The 27578-nt window shown below is 47.4% G+C and overlaps 1 protein-coding gene across 2 annotated transcripts in view; it reads right to left on the minus strand.

Annotated features, from left to right (window-relative positions):
• The window catches only part of LOC310833158 (unconventional myosin-Ie-like), a 45998-nt gene that overhangs the window by 17202 nt on the left and 1218 nt on the right, over positions 1 to 27578 (minus strand). Inside the window, exons 1-13 of one of the 2 annotated variants that reach the window (XM_083715586.1) lie at positions 17824 to 18261; positions 14223 to 14360; positions 12724 to 12813; positions 9663 to 9757; positions 8937 to 9024; positions 7182 to 7271; positions 5076 to 5207; positions 3939 to 4073; positions 2858 to 2990; positions 2302 to 2498; positions 1656 to 1736; positions 1058 to 1144; positions 89 to 175 (exon numbers count right to left, since the gene is read on the minus strand). In XM_083715586.1, the coding sequence (XP_083571712.1) occupies positions 89 to 175; positions 1058 to 1144; positions 1656 to 1736; positions 2302 to 2498; positions 2858 to 2990; positions 3939 to 4073; positions 5076 to 5207; positions 7182 to 7271; positions 8937 to 9024; positions 9663 to 9757; positions 12724 to 12813; positions 14223 to 14300 (1293 nt within the window). In that variant the 5' untranslated portion in view covers positions 14301 to 14360; positions 17824 to 18261. Of the gene's footprint in view, positions 1 to 88; positions 176 to 1057; positions 1145 to 1655; positions 1737 to 2301; positions 2499 to 2857; positions 2991 to 3938; positions 4074 to 5075; positions 5208 to 7181; positions 7272 to 8936; positions 9025 to 9662; positions 9758 to 12723; positions 12814 to 14222; positions 14361 to 17823; positions 18262 to 27578 lie in introns of those variants that run through there. The other variant, XM_083715585.1, reaches the window with a different exon arrangement.

Genomic DNA, 27578 nt, shown 5'->3' on the forward strand with positions numbered 1-27578 from the left:
AACGGATGTTGCTGGCACTAATTGTGCCCCCCAATAGATGGGAGTTGCCCCCCCATCCCAATATCGTCCCAATATTTTCCCCACTCACCACTTTGTTCTCGATGAGGTCACACACAACTTTGTTGTTGAAGTAATCGATGGCGTTCCAGCGGATGCCCTCCTGGACGTATTCCTCCTGTGGGTCCGAAGAGGGGGATTGTGGGAGGGGAGAAGAGGAACAGGGAAAGGGATAGAACAAATGAGCAGCTGGACAACGGGCTAAACTTGCACAACACACACAAACTCTCTCTCTCTCTTTCCATCAGCACTAAACTGCTCCTGGGATCATGTGTGAATGATATCACGGACACTGGCCAATAGGCGCTATCTACAGTAGGGATGGGACATGGGTGGCGCTGTGGGTTAAACCACAGAGCCTAGGACTTGCCGATCAGAAGGTCGGCGGTTCGAATCCCCGTGACGGGATGAGCTCCCGTTGCTCAGTCCCTGCTCCTGCCAACCTAGCAGTTCGAAAGCATGCTAAAGTGCAATTAGATAAATAGGTACCACTCTAGCGGGAAGGTAAACGGCGTTTCCATGAGCTGCTCTGGTTCGCCAGAAGCGGCTTAGTCATGCTGGCCACATGACTCAGAAGCTGTACGCCGACTTCCTCGGCCAATAAAGCGAGATGAGCGCCGCAACCCCAGAGTCGGTCACGACTGGACCTAATGGTCAGGGGTCCCTTTACCTTTACCTACAGTAGAGATGGTCCTCCAGATTCTGCCAAACTACAACTCCCATCATCCCCACACTGGCTGGGACTGATGGGAGGTGGAGGCCGACAACATCTGTCAATGATCGCCGTAATGTGGACATTCCTTGTAGGGCATATAACAGTCATCTGGAAATGTGTCGCTACGCAACATTGAAAAATGAGCCACAGGACCCACTCAAAAGAACCCACAATCTATTTAAGGGGGGGTGATCCAATCAATTAAGGAGATCTCTTGTCCGTTTCACTTCCTACGCCAAATGAACACCAACTGGCTCGGAAAACACAACCGCCGGTCTCTCTCACCTGTTCGGCCTTCAGCGTCAGCTCGATGAAAATCTGCTGCAGCTTCTCGTTCACAAAGTTGATGCAAAACTGTTCGAATCCATTTTTCTGCAGCGAGGAAGAAAGAAGGGGCTGTCAGGAAGAACTCGAGAGTCGCAGGAGGGGAAGTTGGAGATTTGGGTTGCGGCGGGGGGACAGAAATGTTGGGCATCGCTGCCCTGACCTCAGCTTCTCAACCCTCCACCAACGAGACTCAGTTGGAACAAGCCCTGGGTCTCTGCGCCTGTCTCCAGCTTGTAGAAAAAATGTGCATCAATATGCATATATATTATTTAGTTATTATATTTGCTTGTTCCTTTCCTGGGGGAAAATAGGCAGCCAGGAAGGCAGAGCAGTTTCTCAAGCAGAATCCTCTGAAAATAATGGTGGGTGCAAAGCATTGTAATGTATTTTTAATTTTTGTTGGAAGCCACCCAGAGTGGCTGGGGAAACCCAGCCAGATGGGCGGGGTACAAATAAAATATTATTATTATTATTATTATTATTATTATTATTATTATTAGAGGAGGGGTGTGCCCCACGTTTCAGGGGAATCTGCTATTTCCTTTTTTTAAATTACCTGGAAGATCTCAAAGCCGTAGATATCCAGAACCCCGATGCTGTATTCCTGGCGGTCTTTCTGTATGGCCTTGTTGACAGCCTGAGAGCAAATAAGAGCAGCGGACAGAAGGGAAGAGGGAGAAGGAGGCAGATCTCATGAAATAAGCCAAGTTTTTACAATCAAATCTAAATAACCAGGACTTAGCATGCAGGAGTCCTCTGCTTGCAGCATCAGCGACCTACAGAGAGTTGTGTTTTGCAGTTACGGAGCAGTTACTTCCGGGTTTCGCCACTCGCGCATGCGCAGATGGTCAAAATGCGCGGAAGCAGCAAATTGTGACCTGCGCACGTGTGGACACGGGTTGCGTTTGCTTCTGGATGCGAACGGGGCTCCGGAACTGGGGGCTCCACTGTATGTGCTCTTAGTCTTATTTCTCAACTCAGTCTCACTCCAACGTCAATCAAATGCTAGCATAGATAGCGAACCTTTACTGTATTTTTGGAACATATGTTTTACCGCATGTTTGGACAAAAGTCAAATCGCCATAGGCTGGAGACCCAGGTGACAAATGCGGTCACCTGAGTGGGTCTTTGGAACAGGCCATTCTCAAAATGTCCACCCACCCACCTCCATGCCCTGTTGGGTGCCCAGCCCTGAAACTCACGTCCACCAGGAAGTCGAAGAGGCGGGCGTAGAGGGCCTTGGAGAGGGCGTCCCGAGTGAAGCTGGCCTGCTCCACGTTCAGCGTCACGTCAATCACCTCCTGCTGCCCGCCCCACTTGCTGTCCATCTTTCGGCTGGTCAGCTTCTCCTTGAGGCGTTGCTGGTCGATGGCCAAGAGGTACGATGGGAAAGCCAGGACTGGGGGAGAGAGGGGACTTGGCTGCCACGGTTGTTTTCAGGCCAGATTTGCGGCACACACTTAAGAGCACTGCCACCCTGCTTTAGACAGTCGCGGCTCCCCCACGAAGAACCCTGGGAACTGTAGTTTGCTAAGGGTGCTGGGGCTCCTCGTTCCCCTCAGGGAAATCTGGGAATTGTAGCTCTGTGAGGGGGAAAGCACTCTTAACAAACGACAGTTGTTGGTTTCTTTTCCTGAGGAAGTCACAAGTGTTGAAACCAGCGCCCCCTACTGCTGGACTCCCTTGCCTTCCACCCTACCGGTCCCAAGGGGAACCAGCCGCCGCTGAAACCCCTCAGCTGCCAGCCCCACAACTCACAGTCCTCGCTCTCCACCATGGCGTAATTGCCCGACTCCCGGAAAGTGATGTTGCCCAGGTGCAGGATCCCGGCCACGATCTGGAGCACCAAGGCTTGCTCTTCCCCCGAGAGGCCCACCACATCCATGGCTGTCTGGAGATGGGAGGGAGAGAAAGAGACGCCATTGCAGTGGGGTCGGGCTAGATGGCATTTGGGGTCCCCTTCCGATTCTGCAATTTTGTGAAAAGGAGACTGTACCAAAGGGGAAACCTCTAAAGAAGAAAAACGGGGACCAGGTGACGTCAAAATTATGGGCTACGTGTCTTTGGTCATGTTCCAATTCCCTTTCCTTCAGGGGAATACACATGCAAATTGTTCTCCCCCCTTGAGGAAAAAATATTCTCTTGGTTGTGTTTTCATTAATTTAACCAGTTTGTGCTTTGAAAAATTGTGCTCTGCGTTTCCTTCAAGGAGCTCAGTGTACTACTATATGCAGTGCCAGATTCACGTATAAGCTAAACAAACTATAACTTAGGGCTCCGCTCTCTTGGGCCCCCCCCCCAAAAAAAAATTAAAGGAAAAAATAACTGCCCCCACCCTGCTCTGCCCCTGGGTCTAGGTCCCCTGAAACTCTTGCCCTCTAAATGGACTGACCACAGTTTCTTGAGCGCTCAGCAGGGAAATGGCCTGGATTCTAGCTGAGTGACCTCCATTAGGGCAGGAGAAAATGCACAGATCATCAAACACAGCAAGCACAGAACTGGCCCCCTAATACTTATTCCATCTTGCAAGAAATCGATCCTTTAGTGTGGCAGCATCCACACTATGGAACTCCTTGCCTCTTGAAATCAGGCCTTCACGGACCTCTTTTCGGCACCGGCTAGAAACAATTTTGTTCAGGCCACTCTTTCCAGACCCATGTCAACATGTGTTTTGATCTGGTTTGGAGCAGCTTTAAATAATCTTTTGGATGTTTTAAATAGTTGTTTTTAACGGATAATATTTTCTGCTTTGAAGGGCTCCCCCCCCCCCACTTTACAAACAAGAGGGCTATAAATTTTATAAAATGAGGATGATGATTTAAAAGCCTTGGTTTCATACCAATGTCTCCTGAAATTCCTGGTGGTCGTTGACGTCTTCCACTTTGTAAGCTGCCGACTGGTTGAGGTAGTAGTAATAATCTGGAGTGGTGATACCCAAATTTTCTCGCTGCTCTGCGCTGGCTCCTTCCAGCAGCTGCAGTGAGGAGGGGAAGGAAAAGGGGAAAGGTAATTAATAAACAAAATAAGACTGTATCTGTGCAAAACATGTTAAGAGCTCAAGAAACTTTTCAACTCTGCAAACCCTTTACAACAACCTTATAACGTAGAACAGCACAAATGTCTTAAGAGTTCAAAAAATGATACATAATGAAATGAAAAGGATGCTTAAAATAATGTTTGTAAAAAATAATAATAATAAAAAGCTTTTCTCTTGGGAATTATAGGGACAAAAATGTTACTTGTCCAAAAATGGAAAGAGGAAGAAGTCCTGGCAAACGAAGAATGGATACAAAAACTTATGGAACATGCAGAAATGGCAGAACTTACCAGAAGAATAAGAGATCAAGCTAACAAACTTTTTATAAAAGAATGGAAATGGTTTATTGAATATTTACAGGTAAACTGTAAACAGATAACAACACTGGCAGGATTCTTGTAATAACCTGCGGTTTCATAAGAGTATATATTTAAAGTAGATGAACAAATGAACAAATTAAGTTAATTTGGATATGCAGAAGATATTAAAAATAAACTTAAGGAACCGCAGAAAGAGGGGGAAGGAAGTCAAGTTTCGAAATGTCAAAATGATTGCAAAACTAGTGAAACATATAAATCTGAAAAGTATAAATAAAAATAAAATTGAAAAAGAGTTCAAAAAACTCTGCAAACCTCCAGCGGCATTGTAAGGTGGAACAGTGGCATTGTTTGTTCCCCTTTTCCAGCGTAACTTTTCCCTTTTCTTGCGAGGAATCCTATTCGGAATAAGGGAATTTCCCTTAAATAAAGGGAAACGTTGACAGCTATGTTTTCCAGGATAAACCGCTTGAGGCCACGAAGCAGAGCTGGCAAGGGGGGTGGCTCAGGGATGCCACCCCTTGGGGATGCCAGTTTTAGCTCTGAAGGACACCGAAACACACACACACAAACACACCCCTCTGGCCTCTTCCCATAAGATAATTTGGGCCTGATCCATCACCTGATAGTAGATATGGAAGCTCCTCTCTCCTGGGTTCTGGCTGACGACACGAGACTTCTCCAGCAGGAAGTTGGAGATCTTGCCTCCGTCGGGCTCCCCGCCCCGGCTGAACTGGATCTCAAAATACTTGCCCTGGGGGGCAAACAGGAAGGGGACTCCGTTAGAATTATGCTTCCCGAGTCCCCCCAACCCCCCAATCATTGTTGAATTGGCAAACAAAATAAATCCGGCTAAGAGGTCACCAACCTTTTTTTAGACCTCTGAGTCATAGGGGTATTTGAGTGAGTGCTGTGGGCGCCCACCCACCCAATTGCTTCTCTCCCCCCCCCTGACTTAGTACCCACCCACAGAGGGGTGGCACCCTCCTGTCCTTCTCTGTTTCAAAAGATCTGGGTTGAGGAATTCGCCTCGGAAAGACCATAGAGGGGAGAGAGAAAATGGGACAGAGTGCCCCTTCCCCCCACTTCCTCCTTCCATTCCGTGAAATTTTTGCAAAATGAATCCGGCCTCATCCCCTCCCAACCAAGGGAGCAATGAGTGTGTGTTGGGAGCAAAGGGAGCTTTGTGGCTCCCAGGAAACACCCACCGGCACCACGTTGGTGACTCCCGCCATGTTGAAATGGGTTCATTCGACTCATTTTAACCCCAGTTAGAAGTTTGTAGGGGATTTAAAACAGAATACCAGGGCACCTTCTCAATATGCCTGAAGGAGCGTCTTCACCCCCATCATTCTGCCCGGACACTGAGGTCCAGCACCGAGGGCCTTCTAGGGGTTCCCTCCCTGCAAGAAGCCAAGTTACAGGGAACCAGGCAGAGGGCCTTCTCGGTAGTGGCACCCTCCCTGTGGAACGCCCTCCCATCAGATGTCAAGGCAGTAAACAACTATCTGACTTTAATAAGACATCTGAAGGCAGCCCTGTTCAGGGAAGTTTTTAATGTTTGATGTTTTATCACTTTATTATTAATTATAATAATATTCTGTTGGGAGCTGCCAAGAGTGGCTGGGGAAACCCAGCCAGATAGGCAGGGTATAAATAATAAATTATCATTTCTTATCAGTGTAGGGGGGATTAAGTATCCCTTTTATCACACCACTGTCCTTGTTATTATGGCAGTTTAAGCAGGGAACTCTCCAGATCTTGGTGAACAACAAGTCCCATCCTCACCCCTGACAGACTAGCTGGAGATGATGGAAGTCAGAGTCCTATCTTGGGAGGCCCACGGATATTCCTTACCTCTGGGTTAAAGGGTGACCTTTTCTCTTATATGATAATAATAATAATTAATAATAATAATTTATTTTTATACCCCGCCCATCTGGCTGGGCTTCCCCAGCCACTCTGGGTGGCTTCCAACAAAATATTAAAATACAATAATGCATCAAACATTAAAAGCTTCCCTAAAGAGGGCTGCCTTCAGATGTCTTCTAAAAGTCTGGTAGTTGTTGTTCTCTTTGACATCGGGTGGGAGGGCGTTTCACAGGGCGGGCGCCACTACCGAGAAGGCCCTCTGCCTGGTTCCCTGTAACTTGGCTTCTTGCAGGGAGGGAACCACCAGAAGGCCCTTGGAGCTGGACCTCAGTGGCAGGTAGAACGATGGGGGTGGATACGCTCCTTCAGATTTTTAAATTTATAAACTGCTCACATTATAAATTATCACAAGTGGTGTAGGAAAAAAGGAGGTATAAAGGACACACAGACAATCATGCAGAGAAAATAACACCAAAAGAAGACAATCCGTCGACGACAATTTAAAGTATCAGTCAGAAAAGACATCAGGGAGTAAAAAGGTGTCAAACATGCATCTGAAAGGAAGGGATGGCTGGCGAATGTCTTTTATCTCAAATAGTGACTAACTAAAGGGGTCACAGAAATAAGATAAGACTGTGTGTAAGCCACAATTCCTTCTATTCTTACTGGGTGCCTAAAAATTCAGCTTCCCCAGAATGCCCATTTGTGTTTTGCTTTTGCGTTTCTGCTTTTGAAACGACACTGCCGAGTTTCTAGGCCTCATGGAGTCGGTGTCAGCAGCCAGGAAAGCCAAACCTCCCAGTGAGAGCCCACATGTCACAAACAGATCTCCAGTCTTGGCTTCGCAGACACTTACAAATCGGCTCGAGTTGTTGTTCCGAACCGTCTTGGCGTTCCCAAATGCCTCCAGGAGAGGGTTGGATTTCAGGATGATTTCCTTCACGTGCTGAGGTAGAAATGGGGTTGGGGAGGGGTTGATATTAAATCTGGTACAGCTCCTTTGCTTACAATTGCCTGAGACACGCAAGAGCCCCCTCTCAATTAACATCATAGAACCATAGACTTGGAAAGGACCCTAAGAGGCATCTAGTCTAACCCCCTGAAATGCAGGAATCTCAACTAAAGCATTCATGTTAGGAGTGCGTGCAGGAGCCAGGCCCTGTGACCAGTAGGGCTTCGCAGGATTGGGGCCTTCCTAAGTTTGTTCTGGAGAGGCAAGGCGTGGCCGCACAGGTGAGGCTGATTGGTAACTCACAGCACCTGGTGGCAAGAGCCAGGAAGGGATATAAGGTCAGCATTTCCCTTCGGCTCTTTGCCACAGCAACACTTTTCTTGCCTTGCTGCGTTTGGCTTTTTGTTTCCTGACCCTCGGACCCTTGACTTCGTGACTCCCTGCTTCTCAACCCCCGGACTTCGTGACTCCTTGCTTCCTGACCCTCGGACCCTGGACTTCATGACTCCCTGCTTCTCGACCCTGGACTTTGTGACTCCGTGCTTCTCGACCCTCGGACCCTGGACTTCGTGACTCCCTGCTTCCTGACCCTCGGACCCCTGGCTTCTGGACCCTCGTTCCTGCTCCCACCCCGCCATCTTGCCCGTAGTCCCAATGTCCTCCGGCGGGACTTCGATTGCCTGTAGACTGGACAGTGACAATCCACAATAGATGGCCACCCAACCTTTGCTTAAAGATCTCCAATATAGGAGAGTCCACCACCTTCCGAGGGAATCTGCCCCCTTACCCTCTGAAAGTCCTTCCCAAGGTTTAATCTGATTCTTTTTCTGCTGTCACTTAAATCCAGTGATTTGGGCCCTACGCTTTGCAACAGCAGCAGGAAACTCGCTTGCTCAATCTTCCACGTGACACGGCCCTTCAGATATTTGAAGATGGCTATCACATCTCCTCTGTCTCCTTTCCCCCCAGGACAAACACACGCAGCTCCCTCAACCATTCCTCATAAGGCTTGGATCCCAGATCCTTAACCATCTTGGTCGCCCTCCTCTGCACATGTTCCAGCTTGTCAACATCCTTCTAAAACTGTGGTGCCCAGAACTGGACACAGTATTCCAGGTATGCTCTGACCAAGGCAGAATAGAGCAGGACTATGACTTCCCTGACCCGGGTGGCGCTGTGGGTTAAACCACAGAGCCTAGGACTTGCCGATCAGAAGGTCGGGGGTTCGAATCCCCGCGACGGGGTGAGCTCCTGTTGCTCGGTCCCAGCTCCTGCCAACCTAGCAGTTTGAAAGCACGTCAAAGTGCAAGTAGATAAATAGGTACCGCTCCGGCGGGAAGGTAAACGGCGTTTCCATGCGCTGCTCTGGTTCGCCAGAAGTGGCTTAGTCATGCTGGCCACATGACCCGGAAACTGTACGCCGGCTCCCTCGGCCAGTAAAGCGAGATGAGCACCGCAACCCCAGAGTCGGCCACGACTGGACCTAATGGTCAGGGGTCCCTTTACCTTATTACTTCCCTTGATTTGGACACTAGATTTCTGTTGATACAGCCCAGAATAGCATTAGCTTTTTTTGCTGCTGCATCATGCAACTGGCTCATGTTAAGCACCACTGTTTGGAAACAAGGGTGGGGAAATTTAGCCAATGTGGTTTAATACCTGCACTTTGGGGCCTCCACCAGACACCTTGGAGATGTAGCCCATGATGTATTTGGCTGCTACAGTCTTGCCGGCGCCGCTCTCCCCACTAGAACACAAAGAGAGGAAGATATCAAAGAACCAAGAGGGGTTTAGCTGCAAAGAGAGGTACTAAAATCATACACCAGACACTTGGTACCAGTCACACTGGAATATACTATTATGGAGAAAACCACATATGATTTGAGATTTTGACAAGGACTAGAACCTGCAAGCACGTTTTATATGATTTGGCATTCCTTTCTTGCATATGCTAGAGAACTATCATTTTCAAGCCATCATCAGAAGGCTGGCAAATCGGGAACTAGACTTGCTAGTCAGATAATGCTAATATTCTTCATCTGTATACAACATTTATTCTCGCTTTTTGCTTTCGTGACTTGGACTTCATCATGTTAACCTCTCTGCAACAGCACAGATTATATGTGCCTTTTTTTTTTCATCTTTCAATTTCTGCCAGTCTGTCATCTCTTTGTTTTATATATTTAATTTCTAAAATGAAATAAAAAAATCTTTACCAACCCCTCCCCCCAAACTTCCCTACCCTGTTCTCCACCCTGTGCATGATTTTACAAATAACATGTATCTCCCCCACTGCTTATGTCGCCTTTTTTCTAATCTAAAAGCCCCCAAACAACACAACCTTTCTCCATATCAATGGCACCCTTTCTGTCCCTGTGACCTTACCTGATAATGACACACTGATTCTCCCCGTCAATCAACATGTTCCGGTACATGTTATCAGCCAGAGCATAGATATGGGGAGGGTTTTCATATTGCGCCTGTGAGGAAGACATGGTCCATGTAAGACCTTTGATTATCCTATTTTCCAGAAAACCTTTGCTTTCCAAGGTATTTTAAGATCTAGGTAACAAAGGGCCTTCGGGGGGGGGGGGATTTCCTATCATGGCAATGACACAGGCATAAAAATGACTACCTGGAGAATTTATTTATTTATTACTTTTATATCTTTTTATATAATATTTTATTAAGTTTTTAACAAAAAGAAAAATTTTAAGACAATAGATAAAAAGACACAAGAAAAGTACAAAAACACAAAAATACAAAAAAAACAAACTTAACATATAAAGAAAACGAAAAAGTAAAAAATAAAAATCCCTCTTTTTTAAATTTCTCACTATTCATTAACTTATTTTCCTGACTTCCTCACACCTCCCTTTTTTGTATTCCATTTAGAAATTGGTTCAGCAAATTAATATCTTATTTGTTTATCCTTAATTATTTTTCCTCGCATATTATAGTTTCCAATTTTCATCTAATACCAATCCATTCTTACATATTCTTATTTTACCTTATTACTAGAACCCCTTCATTTCATTTCAATGTCATCAACATTCAAAAATTTTACAATGTTTCTGTAAGTAAATTTTCTCCTCAGATCGTATAAATCTTTTGCCTATTACTTTTATATCTCAAGGTGGCTCCCCCCCCCCTTCTCGTTTAATCCCACACAGCAAGAGACACACATCTTGTAACTGTACGCACCCATTCAGAGCAGGCATAGGCAAACTCGGCCCTCCAGATGTTTTGAGACTACAATTCCCATTATCCCTGACCACGGGTCCTGTTAGCTAGGGATGATGGGAGTTGTAGTCCCAAAACATCTGGAGGGCCGAGTTTGCCTATGCCTGATTTAGAGGAATTTCAACATCACCACCAGCAATCATTCATTCATTTATACACGCTTTTTTGGAGAGCGCAAAAATCAACAGAACAAACTTAGGTCCCTGCATTTCATTGCGTCTTCTCTAAGCAGAACTTAGCCGGATCCCACCAAATAATAAGTTATTTGCACAGCTCTGCTGATTAGTGGCGGTCCGTTTAAAATATTTGTTAATTGCTCTGCCGCCAAAGTGTTTTGGGGTGCGTATGCAAATTCGTGCATGAAATATAAATACAGCTTGAGCCTGACAAATCATTATAGCGGAACGGAGTAAGGCAAAAAAACAGCAAGAGCAAATTAAAACCTGGGGGGGGGGGGCGGGGAGCAAAACAGAGCTTTTTGAAAAACAGCCACGTGGCTCCTTAGGTAAGGATTGCTATCCTAAGGGGTCCCTTCCTACAATTCCATGATTCTGTGAAACATTTTTAATATCTATCTATCCATCCACGCAGGTGGCACTGTGGGTTAAACCACAGAGCCTAGGACTTGCCGATCAGAAGGTCGGCGGTTCAAATCCCCACAACGGGGTGAGCTCCCGTTGTTCAGTCCCAGCTCCTGCCAACCTAGCAGTTCGAAAGCACTTCAAAGTGCAAGTAGAAACCTTCCCAGTGGGAAGGTAAACGGCATTTCCGTGCGCTGCTCTGTTTCGCCAGAAGCGGCTTAGTCATGCTGGCCACATGACCCGGAAGCTGTACGCCGGCTCCCTCGGCCAATAAAGCGAGATGAGCGCCGCAACCCCAGAATCGGTCACGACTGGACCTAATGGTCAGGGGTCCCTTTACCTTTATCCATCCATCAGTCTCCCTCCCTACAGCTGGCTGTTAAAGGGGATGGTCTGCCCACTGGCCACTAGATGGCAGTGCCAGAGCAAAGCAGACCTCCATGTGGGACAGAGTAGGCATGGCAAATCAATGGCACTTCTGACTGGGCGCCGAGGTTCCAGTTGCACAACTCTGAGTGTGGCCACACTCCCTCCTTTGACTCACGGCTTTCGCAGCGTCACTGGAGAAGAGGAAGCCATTCCCAGGCTCCAGCAGAGTTTCAGGCCAGCTCCCACCTTCCTCCCCGTTCTGGAAGGTAGGAGCAGCACAGTAGGCAGGAATACAACAGGTGAAGCTGACCACCCGTTGCTACCCGGGAAAGTTGAATTTCTGACTGCCTGGCACGGGACACAGAATATCTTTTTGTTGCTTTGGTGTTCAAGAGAGCTTTCCTGGGTAGCTGAGACTCTGAGTTGGGTCTGGGGAACTTTTTGCCCTCTGGGCGCTGCTGAACTATAACTCCCATCCTCCTCCCTCCTTGTTGGGCCATGCTGGCTTCTGCGACTGATCTGATGGGGAGTCACTATCGGGGTAGGGCAAGGCACAGGTATTCCCCTGCCCTGTTCTAATCCAAAAGTTCCTCGACAATAATAATAATAATAATAATAATAATAATAATAATAATAATAATAATAATAATTTATTTGTACCCTGCCCATCTGGCTGGATTTCCCCAGCCACTCTTGGCGGTTTCCAACAAAGATTAAAAACACATTAAAATGTCACACATTAAAAACTTCCCTGAACAGGACTGCCTTCAGATGTCTTCTAAATGTCAGGTAGTTGTTGTTCTCTTTGAGACCTGCTGGGAGGGCGTTCCACAGGGCAGGTGCCACCACCGAGAAGGCCCTCTGCCTGGTTCTCTGTAACTTGGCTTCTAGCAGCGAGGGAACCGCCAGAAGGCCCTCAGCACTGGACCTCAGCGTCCGGGCAGAACAATGGGGGTGGAGACGCTCCTTTAGATATACTGGGCCGAGGCTGTTTAAGGCTTTAAAGGTCAGCACCAACACTTTGAATTGTGCTCAGAAACGTACTGGGAGCCAATGTATGCTTCTTGTTTAATTGTCAGCGCAAGGCTCAGAAAAATGGAATTCCTACAAATGACAGATCTCGATAGTTGCTTTGAGGGAAGCTGGGGAAGCCAGTGTCACCGGAAGGGGGGGGTGGGACTCTGCACATGCCCAGGGGCACTCTCCACCTCAGCAGCTGCATAAACAAAAAGAAGGCAAACCTAGTGACTTACCGCCCCCTGGTACATGTCGATCTCGCGGTCGGTGAAGTAGGGCAGTTGTTTGAAGGGGTTCACAGAAATCAGGACAGGACCAATGTAGGTCTTTTTATGTTTTGAAAGTCAAGGGTCAAGGAACAAGACAAGGGTGGGCAGGCAATTCAGTGAGCAGTCAAATCCAGCAGGTTCCCTCCCAGCTGAAACAGCCAGAGCCCTGAAGCTGGATCAGGCCAAAGGACAATCCAGACCTTCTCCATTATTTGACTTGCTGCGGTGAAATGACATAATCTACAGAACTAATTTTGCTGCCATTGCATTATTCTACTCGTTCATTGCAATGCAAATGGTGGGAGGGCCGGAAACCCGACCGATGAAATATCATTTGCAGATGGAATAATATACCTCCGGGTATAGGGCAGTATTTAATGCCATAAATAATAATAACAACAATAATTATATTATACATATGCCGCCCATCTCACTGGGTTGCCCCAGCCAATCTGGGTGGCTTCCTACAAAATATTAAAATGCAAAAAACCTCGAGCATTAAAAACCTCCCTGGCCTTCAGATGCCATTTAAAAGTCAGATGTTTATTTCCTTGACATCTGACAGGAGGGCGTTCCACAGGACGGGCGCCACTACTGAGAAGGCCCTCTGCTTGGTTCCCTGTAAACTCACTTTTTGCAGTGAGGGAACCACCAGAAGGCCCTCGGAGGAGGACCTCAGTATTTGGGCTGAACGACGGGAGTGAAGACACTGTTTCAGATATACTGGGCCGAGGCTGCTTAGGGCTTAAAAGGTCAGTACCAACACTTTGAATTGCGCTCGGAAATGTACTGAGAGCCAATGTAGGTCTTTCAAGACCAGTGTTATGTGGTCTCAGCGGCCGCTCCCAGTCCCCAGTCTAGCTGCCGCATTCTGGATTAGTTGTAGTTTCTGGATCACCTTCAAAGGTAACCCCACGTACAGCACATTGCAGTAGTCCAAGCGGGAGATAACCAGAGCATGCAGCACTCTGGCGAGACAGTCTGCGAGCAGGGAGGGTCTCATCCTGCGTACCAGATGGAGCTGGTAGACAGCCGCCCTGGACACAGACTTGACCTGCACCTCCATGGACAGCTGTGAGTTCAAAATGACTCCCAGGCTACGCACCTGGTCCTTCAGGGGCACAGTTACCCCAATCAGGACCAGGGAGTCCTCCACACCCGCCAGACCCCTATCCCCCAAGAACAGTACTTCTGTCTTGTCAGGATTCAACCACAATCCGTTAACTGCAGCAAACGCCCATCGCATTCTCTGGATCATATTCCATTCCGGACACAAATAAGCAGATATCGGCAAATTTCTGCAGCCATTTCTGCCAGAATCCCGTCATAACTGCCCTGGACCTGTTTAAAAGGAAAAGGCAGGTCCATACCTCAATTCTGCCCCCCAAGGGAATTGACCAGAGCCTTTACTCAAGGCTGACTATGGCCCTCCCCACAAAAAAAACCCAACACGTGTAAGGGGATACAAATATATAGTCGTCCATGAACCGCTTCTTGAGGTTCTCCACGATGGCATCCTCATTGATCTTGGACAACAGGACCATGTCGTCCACGCCAGTCTGCTTGACATTCTGGGTTTGCCAGTGATACCGCTCTTTGCTGACCTGGGGAAGGAGAGTATTATTAGCAGCTGTGTTTATTGAATTATATCCAGGCATCCTTCCCCCCAAAAGGGTCCAGGGCAGCGAGCGCACTAGCGATCAGGACACCTTAAAAACAATACCAGCAAAGGTGCAAAACAGGAAAGATCTTTAAGAAGTCTTGCTGGTGCCAAAAAGAACACAGAGGGAAAGAATTCCAAAGGATGATGTTTAATATTATCTAAAACATTATTAGTAGTAGAAGTAAAAATATTTTTACGCTGTCGTGAAAGGGGACAAATATTCCTGAGGTGGTAAACAATTAAATACAACATAGTGTGAGAATAACCAAGTTGTTTAAAAGCCAGTGAAAATAAACCACAAGCATCCAGCCTCAGAAATTCAGTACATAACAAAAACAGAGGAATCCATCTTAAACTGAGCCATACTGCTGGTTCATCTAGCTCAGTATTGTAAGTAAGCTTCTAGTCCAGCGGTCAGCAAGGTTTAGCTTTCCTGGGCAGGATCGGTCCCGCAGAGATCCTTTCGTGGGCCAGATCGCGGGCCAGATCGCGGCATCTGTGTGTGTGCAGACACAATTTTCGGTGTCTGTGCATGCGCAGATATGATTTCCAGCGCTGCGGAAGCAAGTCCCCACACCACACTGCGCTGTTTTAGTGCAGAGCGCAAGCGGGCAACTCAGTTCAGGGGCAGCTTGTGGGCCGGTCAAACGACACTTCCGGCCCATGGGCCTTAGGTTACTGACCCCTGTTCTAGTCCTCATCACTGTAAATACAGGGATGAATGAATAGGAAGACAGGAAGATGAGGAAAAGGAGGGGACATTTTATCATATGTGGTGGGATTGTAAGGTAATTAAACAAATTTGGGAAATGATATACATCGAATTGAAGAAAATGTTCCATTTAACATTTGTTAAAAAACCTGAAGCATTTTTATTAGGGATTGTAGGGAAAGATCTACCAAAAAAGCTGAAAAACATCTTCATGTATGCGACAATGGCCGCGAGAGTTTTAATAGCACAAGGATGGAAGACTGAAGAAACCTCAACTAAAGAATCGTGGCAAGAAAAATTGGTGGACTATGCAGAACTGGCAAAACTGACATACAAGCTACGGGACAAGGATAACTGTGACTTTAAAGATGAATGGGAACCCTTTACAAAGTATTTGAAGACACAACAAAGCGAACTGGACACCTTGGCTGGTTTTGAATAAACATTCACAAACTTTTTATTGATAATAATCAGCTAAATAGTTTGAGGATTTATACAACTGTGTAACATGCAGAAAACAGCATTTTTAGAGAAATCAAAGACTGGAACTGAGGGAAGTCATGGGGTGGGTGGGGGTGGGTGGGTTCTGTGGGGGAGGGAGGAAAAATGGGGGGGGAATAAGGATGATATGTTTCTGGATAATATGTTTTGTTTTAATTTTGAATAAAAGTTATTTTTAAAAAAAGGAAGGCAGGAAGATGCTTTTTATCATGTCAGACTACTGATCCATCTAGCTTGGTCCTGACTACATTGACTGACATCAGCTTTTCAGGGTTTTGGAGATGGAGTCCGTCCCAGCCTGGAGATGCTGAACTTCTGTGTCCAACCAGTGGGCTCTACCACTGAGATGTGGACACTCCCTTAAAAAATAATTGAAAGATTCTAGTCCTCATAGTTCTAAGCAGAGCAACTTGTCTGTACAAAAATATTCATTGTTTGGGGGAAAATATATTTGGGGGCCAAATGATGTATTTAGGAAGACGAGAAGGTCTATATTTTTCAGCTGATAAGAGAATTTTTCATTGAAGTGTATTGCAAACATTTCCATGGCTCTTCACGTAAGTCAATGTGCTCCCACATTTATCTGAAGACTTCATAGTCGAAGCGTGTCTGGTTTTGATATGTTTCAGAAGATACTTGTCTCATATTTTTTTCAACTCATTGACACTTGGAATATCATTCCACACAAATTTCCTGGCTCGTTTGGGTATGAGATAGTTTTTATATAATTGCATTTTAAATTAGAAATTAGAAATTTGTAATTTAATCACAGGCTACCAACTTTGCTTTTTAACTTCATTATTATTTTTTGGCCTTTATTGGAACAGAAGAGGGAATACTTTCTCTTGTTTGTTTGTTTTTCTGAATAAAGGGCTAACATAAGCATAAGAGGAACAGGAACACAGAAAACCGCTTTTAAAAACCTTTTTGCATAAATTAATAAACAGGCTGCAGAGAAATGGACTTCACTGAGGCCCATCAACTGACCTTTCCGGGATAAATAAACTGAACTAAACTTTGAGGTGAAGGGAGCTTAGACATTTCGCCTTCTTCTTACACTCTTTGAAAGGTTTTTGTTTTTGTTTTAAATATACCAGGCAATCGGGCCCTACTAATGTCTTCAAAACTGCATTGGCTAGCCCTTGTCCCCACCGAAAAATAAAATAAAATCAGGGACTACAAATTTCTTTTGCACCATCAAACTTGGGTGGTCTTTTTCTGTGAGTGTGTGTGCAAATTTTTGCAAACTTTAGAAAAGGCCGGTTGCTAAGGCTTCTTTCCTCCCAAGCTGGCTGAGACAATGACGGTTGCCAGGCGACGTGCCAGGATCGAGGGGAAGAGAAAAACAAGGGGCACAGTCGCCATCTCAGAGTGGAGAAAGGATGGGCAGTCTGGAGGCAAGAGAGAGAAAAATACAGCCCCATGCCGGACTCAAAAAGGGGGCCATTCTCCCACGGCCACACCCCAAAATGAAGCCAGGCAGCTGTAGAAGAAGAAGGGGGTGCAATTATTATCAACAACAACGCCCCCAAAGGAAGGAGAGATGGAGGGGGAGCATGAATAATAAACTCCAGAACCGAGTTCGAATTCCACCGCTTGGCCTCAGTCACAAAGCGAGTGGAATTTGACTGGAATTTGACCATGAGGGCTGGGCTTCCTCATGCAAACTTCTCTCAGGGATGCCCTAAACTTAAACCTAAGAAGTTTAAGTTTCCTTTTAAAAAGGGGGGGGGGGGAGTCCCCATTTAAATTTGCAATGCACCCCCTGCCCCCATTTCCATAACCTGCAACAACGTCTACAACAAGGATATTGCTGGAGCTGCAGAATTAACAGCAAAAAAGGCCCTCTGCAATTTGGCCCTCTCTAGGGAGTCTGCCATCGTTCTGCAAATACATTGAACTCCATACATTTAAAGTGCATGGCTTCCCTCCAGAGGATCCTGGGAACTATAGTTTTCCCCTCGCAGCGCCACAATTTCCAGTGCTTTTTAACAAACTAACATTCCCAGGGTGCAGTCTGTGTGGATACACCCTGGCTTCATTCTTCCAGAACCAGCATAAATGGAGAGGGTTTACCCGAGCATGTGCCGAGTGCACCTCTGACTCGCGGCTGTTCGGAGAAAGATCTCCCCTCCCTTCCCCCCTCCCTTTTTGCTGTGTTCTCAGGATTGTGCCACATCTGGTTTCAAACCTGTTTTTTCCCTTTCCCCTTTTAATAACCGCTGTGCTCAAAACAGTCTACAGCTGAAGGAAGACGAGGGTTGACATCTCCCGTCATCGCCGCCATTAAAGGGCGCAAGATGGGTGCCTTTTTAATCACAAAACAGGACCGGAGTTGCCGGGTCCAGGCTTGGTTGCCGTGGGCGACGGCGTAGGCCCGGCGGTGCTTGAGAAGGGGACAAAGGCGTTGGCAAGGCTGGCACTGGCAGGGGCCTCCTTTTCTGTGGCACACCGGCCTGCCATCTTCACTCGGGGCAGCCCAGAGACTTACTTGCCACGCAGTGGTTGTGGTGCCCACGCTGCCTGGCAGCCGCCATTGCCACAAACCCAAGGCTGTCTTCTGACATGAGCTTTAATTGCATTTGTTTGCCTGGGGATTCTGCCACAGCTTCTGTCCTTTTGCCCCGTGGTATCAGGGGACGCGGGTGGCGCTGTGGGTTAAACCACAGAGCCTAGGACTTGCAGATCAGAAGGTCGGCAGTTCGAATCCCCGCGACGGGGTGAGCTCCCATTGCTCAGTCCCTGCTCCTGCCAACCTAGCAGTTCGAAAGCACGTTCAAGTAGATAAATAGGTACTGCTCTGGCGGGAAGGTAAACGGTGTTTCCGTGCGCTGCTCTGGTTCGCCAGATGCAGCTTAGTCATGCTGGCACATGACCCAGAAGCTGTACACCGGCTCCCTCGGCCAATAAAGCGAGATGAGCGCTGCAACCCCAGAGTTGGCCACGACTGGACCTGATGGTCAGGGGTCCCTTTACCTTTACCTTTACCTGTAGGGTTATGGAACTGTAGGTCTCTCTCACGCTAAATTTCCTTCGCACCAGCAGGCCTGCCGGATCAGGCCCATCTTGTCCAGCATCCTGTCCTCACATTGGCCAAACTAAGGTGCCATGTGCAAAACAAAGCCTGGAGATACATGGAGTGGATAAATGTACAACTCTATCTTAACAAGGTACATGTGCAATGAACATTATACAGACTGGGTAAATGAACCGTTCAACAAGTAGCGCAAGTCCAATCACAGAACGGCAACCCCATGCCGCCACAATAGCAAGGGTAGCACACTGGAGAATATGGACAAGTTTTTCAAAGCTGTTTTTCAAAGCTTGAACTGGATGAGATGTTCTTCAATAGGTCTTGAGTTGGAAACACAAAGCAAGTGGACTAGTTGTTGAAAGGTTCATTTATCCACTCTGTATAATAATAATAATAATAATAATAATAATAATAATAATAATAATTTATTATTTATACCCCGCCCATCTGGCTAGATCCCCCCAGCCACTCTGGGCGGTTTCCAACAAAACACTAAAATACAATAACCTATTAAACATTAAAATTCTTCCCTAAACAGGACTGCCTTCAGATGTCTTCTAAAAGTCTGGTAGTTGTTTTTCTCTTTAACGTCTGGTGGGGGGGGGGGGGCGTTCCACAGGGCGGATGCCACCACCGAGAAGGCCCTCTGCCTGCTTCCCTGTAACTTGGCTTCTTGCAGGGAGGGAACCGCCAGAAGGCCCTCAGTGCTGGACCTCAGTGTCCGGGCAGAACATTTATAGCATTTCTTGCACGTGTAACTTGTTAAGACACAGTTGTACATTTATCCACTCCATGTTTACAGTATCTCCAGGCTTTGTTTTGCACATGGCACCTCAGTATGTTTGTTGCTTGAAAGGTTACAAGCCTATATCTATTCTAGCTATTATTCTAGTAAATTTGGTTTTATACTCATAAGCCAGTTTGTGGTGTTGTTGTTTTGTTGCATTATTATTACTGTCACCACATTTGGTACAGTGGTGCCTCGCAAGACGAAAATAATCCGTTCCGCGAGTCTCTCCGTCTAGCGGTTTTTTCGTCTTGCAAAGCAACCCTATTAGCGGCTTAGCGGCTAAAAGGCTATTAGCGGCTTAGCGGCTTAGAAAAAGGGGGGAGTGAAAAAAATTGCAAGACTCGCAAGACGTTTTCATCTTGCGAAGCAAGCCCATAGGGAAATTCGTCTTGCGAAGCGCATCGAAAAACGGAAAACCCTTTCGTCTAGCGGGTTTTTCGTCTTGCGAGGCATTTGTCTTGCGGGTCACCACTGTACTTTGTGTATATACTCACATTGGCCAAACCAGATGCCTCTTTTGGGAAACCCGCAGTCAGGATTCGAACCCAAGAGCGCTCTCCCCTCCTGCGCATTCCAGCCACAGGGTTTCAGAAGCATTGCTGCCTCCAGCTGTCTCCAGAGAGAGGAGCAGCCATCATTAGCTGCTCTCGTCCGTGAATTCACGCCGCGTGGAAGATCACATAGAAACGCAGCAATTAACAGGTAAGGTTATGTCGGGGAGATGAAATAAAGCGCTGTCTGCATGCATGTCAGCTGTGAGAAGTTTGGAACAAACACACAGACACACACACACACACACAAACCCCGACATGACACTACAATTCATTTGCTACATGCGCCATTCAGCTACCTCTGGGGCTTTAAGGCAGCATGACTGAGACTCCATAAAGCTGGACCATCAAGAAGGCTGATCGCCGAAGAATGGATGCTTTTGAATTATGGTGCTGGAGGAGACTCTTGAGAGTCCCATGGACTGCAAGAAGATCAAACCTCTCCATTCTGAAGGAAATCAGCCCTGAGTGCTCACTGGAAGGACAGATCCTGAAGCTGAGACTCCAATACTTTGGCCTCCTCATGAGAAGAGAAGACTCCCTGGAAAAGACCCTGATGTTGGGAAAGATGGAGGGCACAAGGAGAAGGGGACGACAGAGGACGAGATGGTGGGACAGTGTTCTTGAAGCTACCAGCATGAGTTTGACCAAACTGCGGGAGGCAGTGGAAGACAGGAGTGCCTGGCGTGCTCTGGTCCAGGGGGTCATGAAGAGTCGGACACGACTAAACAACTAAACAACAACAGACTGAGCCTCCCTTTAGCTCCCATACTTTTCCATTTGGAAATTCAGGATAAAATCCTATGCAGCACTCACTTGGGAGTAAGCCTGCCCCATTGAACTCAACAGGACATATTTCTGAGTAAATGTACAGATTGTTATAGGGATGGTAGTGGGGTTTTGGGAGGGGGAGTCTGGATGATGACCTGAGTTCCTCCCAATTCTTGGAGTCCTCTCCACCGTGAGGTTTATCAACAGAGGATTCTATCGCTGAACTAGTCAGACAAGTTTATTTGTAAGGCAATGACCATAGCTGTCCCCTGAAGTGTCTTTAGTGAGAGCTGAGCTGAGATCAGGTTGGAAGCTGGAGACACAGAGACATGCTTGATCTGTACTAGAGCCTAAGCTGCGACTAATGGAAAAGCCAGATCTTCTCGGGTGTTAATGCTGTGAGACAGTCTATTTTAAGTTCATGTTGTATATAGTGGTACCTGAGTTTATGAACTTAATCTGGAAGTCCGTTCTTGAACCAAAACCGTTCTTAAGCTGAGGAGCGCTTTCCCTAATGAGGCCTCCCGCCGCCGGTGCCCTTCCACTGTTCGGCTTCTGTTCTTAGAGCGAGGTAAAGTTCACAAACTGGGACACCACTTCCGGTTTTGCGGAGTTTGTAAACCGAATACAGTGGTACCTCGGGTTAAGTACTTAATTCGTTCCAGAGGTCCGTTCTTAATCTGAAACTGTTCTTAACCTGAAGCATCACTCTAGCTAATGGGGCCTCCTGCTGCCGCCACACCACCGGAGAAGGTTTCTGCTCTCATCCTGAAGCAAAGTTCTTAACCTGAAGCACTATTTCTGGGTTAGCGGAGTGTGTAACCTGAAGCATATGTAACCTAAGGTACCACTGTACTGTAGACGCTCGGGTTGCGAACGTGATCCATGCGGGAAGCACGTTCGCAACCCGCAGCGCCACGGGTTGCAATTCGGCGCATGCGCAAAGCGCAATTTAGTGTTTCTGCGCATGCGCAAGCACCGAAACCTGGAAATAACCCATTCCACTACTTCTGGGTTTGGCTCAGGGTGCAACCCGAAATCACGTAACCGGAAGCGTCTGTAACCTGAGGTATGACTGTAGTTCGTAAACAGGGCTGTTCTTAAACCGAGGTACCACTGTGAATGTGTAACAATATGATCATCAAGTCTTCTTCCCTTCCCAAAGCACACTGGGCCTCCATAATTTCTTGCCTTCCGAGCGATCGCCTGCACCCCCTTATTTCCTTCCGCGCAGGCTGGGCGCGGAACTCTCTGTCTCGGTTGCGAAACCTGCTCCTCCGTCAGCTCTCTCTCTCTCGCTCATTAACTCGGCTTGGGAGTCTCCAAGATTCCCTTTCCGCCTCAGGGGGAAAACTCCCAGGTGAAAGAGTTAGGCAGTGATACGGGTGCATACCAAACTCGATCGCCCGCTCTTCTGAGCATTCCGGGACACGAGACCCCGTCTCCAGCCCTCCCAAGGTGGAGACTGCAAACTTGTGCCACGAAAACCATTTCCGAACCACGGCAGAGGAATTCAGAGTCTGAAGTGTCCTTCCCTCCAAATTCCAGGCCTGCGTGGAAGGAATGTAAGGCCGTGCAAACACAGCTCCACCCTGACGACATCTGTAGACTGCAATGATTTAACACCCAGCGCCTGCACAACCTACTTCCACGCGGGCTTATATGTCATCTGGTATACTGCGGCAGGACATGGAGGTTCTGCTTAACAAATGTGGGTAACAGTCACCTTTCTGCCTTTATCGCTGGCATTCTCCCCGTCACATTTGCCCGTGAAACTCCAGGACTCTGGAAGACTCTTGCCCCCTATGCCCAATATTCCTTGCTGCCCCCTCTGGGCAGGAACCCCCTACTGAAACATCTGCATGTGACCAGCTGTTTTCCTTCCTTGTTGGGCCTCGGGAGGATAGCCCCATGGCCCTCAAGAGGAACATTTGTGGCCCCCCAGATATTGCTGGCGTCCAATTCTCATCTGCCAGCATGGCAAACAAACTACAGTTCCCAAGATGGTTTGGGATGCTTTAAATGTGGGAGTTGGGATTCCAGGGGATGGGATGGAGTGTGGGCCCAGAAAGGAAGTGATTTAAAAGGAATACAAAAGTGAACAATTTTTTTGTACAGTGGTATCTCTGGTTACGTACTTAATTTGTTCCAGAGGTCCGTTCTTAACCTGAAACTGTTCTTAACCTGAGGGTACTGCTTTAGCTAATGGGGCCTCCTGCTGCCGCTGCGCGATTTCTATTCTCATCCTTAAGCAAAGTTCTTAACCTGAAGCACTATTTCTGGGTTAGCGGAGTCTGTAACCTGAAGCATCTGTAACGTAAAGCGTCTGTAACCCGAGGTACCACTGTACTTGCATAGGAATATTAAGCCTATTTTAGGAATTAAAATAACCACACATAGGAAAGTGAGATGGGGGGGGGGGGTGTACCTTTAGCAAACATTCCCCTCCTTTTGCAGTTTCCTTGTTAAAGGAAGCTTACTCAGGAGTAAATTTACCTGTTTAAGCACAGAAGTAAGAAGAAGTAAGGATTCTATACGGGCTCTTGGGGGAAAAGGGGCAGATTTTGTTTACAACAGAAGCAAAATGTCGTTTTTCTTTCTTTGCGTTAAAAAACAAACAAACGTGGGCACAATCCCTGATCCAAGGAGGCCAAATTGCCTATGGGTCACCCAGAGTATCAGCTCTTAGGAAACAGGCAGCGTAGAAGGCAACCTCAAGCAAGCTGACATCACCCACGGTATCGAGAAGGCCTCGCCCGCTGAATCAGACCTGGGCTGGCTTCGTGCATGGTCACCTAGTTGTGGCGGAAGCACATGGGGGGCGGGGGAGAGAGGAGGAACCAAACAGGCTGATTCAGTGCCCCCCCCCAGGGGGGGAAACATTCCAAAGGCTTCTCCATCAAGCCTGGTCCTGCCTAATTTTCCCTGCAAGGGCTCCGCTGGGCAGGGTGGCACAAGGGTTTTCCCCACCCACTTCTAAACACACCCACGTAGGGTGTCAGAATCACACCCCCGCAGAAGCAGTTAACCATTAACCCCGCTGGCATGGCTACGAGGGGTTTGCTTCATTCAGGGGGAAAGGGAGCTAAACAGAGTCGCAAGGGCATAGTACAATTTCGCTGCATTTCATCGCTTTCTCGTAGTTGCCTCCCTCCCGTACGATACGATAATCTTTATTGTCATTGTCCCATACAGAACAACAAAATTGGGGGGGGGGGAATCAACATTCAAAAAGCAACAAGCCTGCTATCCCAGTTATCCCAGCCTGGTTAGCCCCCTAAAAGCTCTGATAAGGTAAAGGTAAAGGTAAATGTAAAGGGACCCCTGACCATTAGGTCCAGTCGTGGCTGACTCTGGGGTTGCGGCGCTCATCTCGCTTTACTGGCTGAGGGAGCCAGCGTACAGCTTCCAGGTCATGTGGCCAGCATGACTAAGCTGCTTCTGGCGAACCAGAGCAGCGCACGGAAACGCCGTTTACCTTCCCGCTGGAGCGGTACCTATTTATCTACTTGCACTTTGACGTGCTTTCGAACTGCTAGGTGGGCAGGAGCAGGGACTGAGCAATGGGAGCTCACCCCGTCACGGGGATTTGAACCGCCGACCTTCTGATCAGCAAGTCCTAGGCTCTGTGGTTTAACCCACAGCGCCACCCACGTCCTGATACCCCATAATTAAATACAATATACTCCCATAGAGACTGCGTTTAAAACCAAAATCGCATTTGAATAGAAACTGTTTCTCAGGCGGCTAGTCCTAGTCTTTATAACCCTGTACCTTCTTCCAGAAGGCAGAAGCTGAAAGAGATCATTTCTGGGGTGTGCACTATCCTGCACTATCTCTGCAGCTTTCTTATGACACCTGGAAGCATAGATTTGATCCAAGGTGGGAAGAGCGCACCCAATTATTCTCTCCGCAGTCTTTACAACCCTGGACAGCATTGTTTTTTCCCTGACTGTGCAGCTCCCAAACCACACACCACGTGGCTGGAAACTGAGACTTGGCGGGGCACGCACATGGCTCGCCATCAGTCCCGGTGGCTCCCACACTCGCTGATGCATCCGCGTGCAAGATTGCGTTGCCTCCGGTGCACGAGTCCTCGCGGCAAACCCATGGGCAGGCCCACAAATTCCCAGGAAGTTGCCTTGTCAGGCCGCCGGCCCATCTAGCACAGTATTGTCTGCACTGAATGCCAGTGGCTCTCTGGGGTTTGAGGCCAGGGACATTCCCAAGTGCTCCAGCCCATCCCCTAAAAACTAAGCAAGATTCTAGTCCTCATGGTTCTGAACAGAGGGCTGAATTGTGTACAAACGCAGGAGGCTGCCTTCTACGGAGTCAGACCACTGGGGCCCATCTAGCACAATATTGTTCACACTGACTGGCAGCAGCTCTCCAGCGTTTCAGACAGGGAGTCTTTTTCATGCCCCTCCCCATCTCACCTGGTATAAGCTAAAGGGACCCCTGACCATCAGGTCCAGTCATGGCAGACTCTGGGGTTGCGGTGCTCATCTCGCTTTCTTGGCCGAGGGAGCCGGCGTACAGCTTCCGGGTCATGTGGCCAGCATGACTAAGCCACTTCTGGCAAACCAGAGCAGCGCACAGAAAAGCCGTTTACCTTCCCGCAAGAGTGGTACCTATTTATCTACTTGCACTTTGACATGCTTTCGAACTGCTAGGTTGGCAGGAGCAGGGACCGAGCAACGGGAGCTCACCCCGTCGCAGGGATTTGAACTGCCGACCTTCTGATCAGCAAGTCCTAGGCTCTGTGGTTTAACCCACAGCGTCACCCGCATCCCAGCATCTCACCTGGAGATGCATGCAAAGCAGAGGCTCTAGCACGGAGCTACAGACCTGCCCCTATTGGTGAAGATCGATCTCTGCCCTCCCAGCTTCAGTCCCTACTGGCATCACCAGGTAGGGCCGAGAGAGGGGCCCCTTGTCTCCCCAGGAAATGCTGCCTGTCAGTGTTGACAGTAGTGAGCGACAACAGCAGGAGGGTGTGTTGGATTTTTTAGCTTTCAACTTCCAAAAATGAACGCTGCTAAAAAGCTGTAGCATGACTTGGGAATTCAAGAAATTTTGGTTGAATTGATATAATTTAGTTTTGCTTCAAAAGTAATATGTGTGCAGAATTGCACAGAAATCATTGAAAATGACTGAAGTTCTTCTTCTTCTTCTTGTTATTTAGCATTACCTGACATTTTCAAAAGGTAAAATGAAAATTCTTTGGCTTCCCGAAAGCAAATTATGTGCTTCTTCATCAAATGTAGATTTGCCAAGCTAAATGTTGTCCATTGGCAAAAAAAAAAAGAGATTTGAATCCCTCACAACCAAAAACATATTTTTAAGACTCCTCACTGAAAAAAAAACTGAAAAAATAAAGTTCCACACCCTAATACAGTGGTACCTCAGGATGCGAACGGGATCCGTTCCAGAGTCCCGTTCGCATCCTGAAGTGAACACAACTAGCGACTGCGCGTCTACGCATGCGCGGGTCATGATTCACCGCTTCTGCGCGTGCGCTTGACGTCATTTTGACCGTCTGTGCATGTGCGAGCAGCAAAACCCAGAGGTAATGCGTTCCGTTACTTCCAGGTCACTGTGGAGCGCAACCCAAAAGCGCTCAACATGAAGCATATTCAACCCGAGGTATGACTGTAAAGCAGTTCCCTCTGTTCCTGTTTAAATCAGCCCTTTCTTCAGAACAATGAGGACTAGCCTCTCACTTTATTTTTAGGGAAATGACTGCAACTCAATGGTAGAGCAGGTTCAACAACAAGCATTTCCATAGGAAAGACCCCTGTCAGAAACTCAGGAGATCAGCCATTGTAAGTAACACTGATTTTATATGAACCAATCATAGGATTGTAGAATTGGGAGGGCTCCAAGCCCATGCAGTTCAAGAATCAATGATCTGATTCAGTCAAAGGCAGTGCCCTATGGAATACATACTCTCATATGCTAGGGTTCTGGAAGCTTTGAAGCATTATTATTTCAGCAACAACCATGTAGATAGGCAGTTATGGGGTTATAGGGGTGTGGGTTAAGTTATTAAGCGGAGGGGTGATGGGTTAAGCATTCACAACTTTGTTCTAAAAAGCTGCCACCTAAAATAAACAGCGATTTACTAGGAACAGGGCTCAGAAAACAGGAACTCTTCCTGGTAAATAGGGGAAACTGGAGGGCAGAAGTATGCCAGCCATCAATTTGATGGGCAGTTCGCTAGCCCACGAGAAAAGCCAGGAGGGAGATGGTCCTTTCTGGATTATCACCTCTCTCGGGGCTGTTTCTAAAACTGCAAAAGGAGAGGGAAACTTCCCGCCCCAGTCCAAGAACTGCTCCGATAGGAAACCTAAGCCTTCTTCAGCTATTTCTGATCTGAAGTTTCTCTAAGCTGCAATTCGGAAGGTGATTCAGCCACAGTTTAAGGAAGCCAGGGAAAGAGGAAGATGCGACAAAAGAGCAAGTTTTTTATTTTAAGGTTCTGGAGAACTCTACATTCTGAGCCCGGCTTCGGCTGGGGAGGGCGGGATATAAATAAAAAATTATTATTATTATTATTATTATTATTCATTAATGAAAGCACATTTTCCTACTCTTAAAAATCCAGGGAAATGTAGCTCATAAAGGATGCTGGGAACTATAGAGCAGTAAGGAGTAAAGTATAGTTCCCAGGATTATTTCACACTCTCTCTCTCTCTCTCTCTCTGTGCTAGCTTTAAATGTATGGTATAAACGCAGCCCAAAAATATCGACTGAAGGATATGCCATAGAGCCTGAATTTGTTGGGGAAATCTAAAGAC

Source organism: Podarcis gaigeae, assembly GCF_964106915.1.
Source record: "Podarcis gaigeae genome assembly, chromosome: 16".
Classification (NCBI taxonomy): domain Eukaryota; kingdom Metazoa; phylum Chordata; class Lepidosauria; order Squamata; family Lacertidae; genus Podarcis; species Podarcis gaigeae.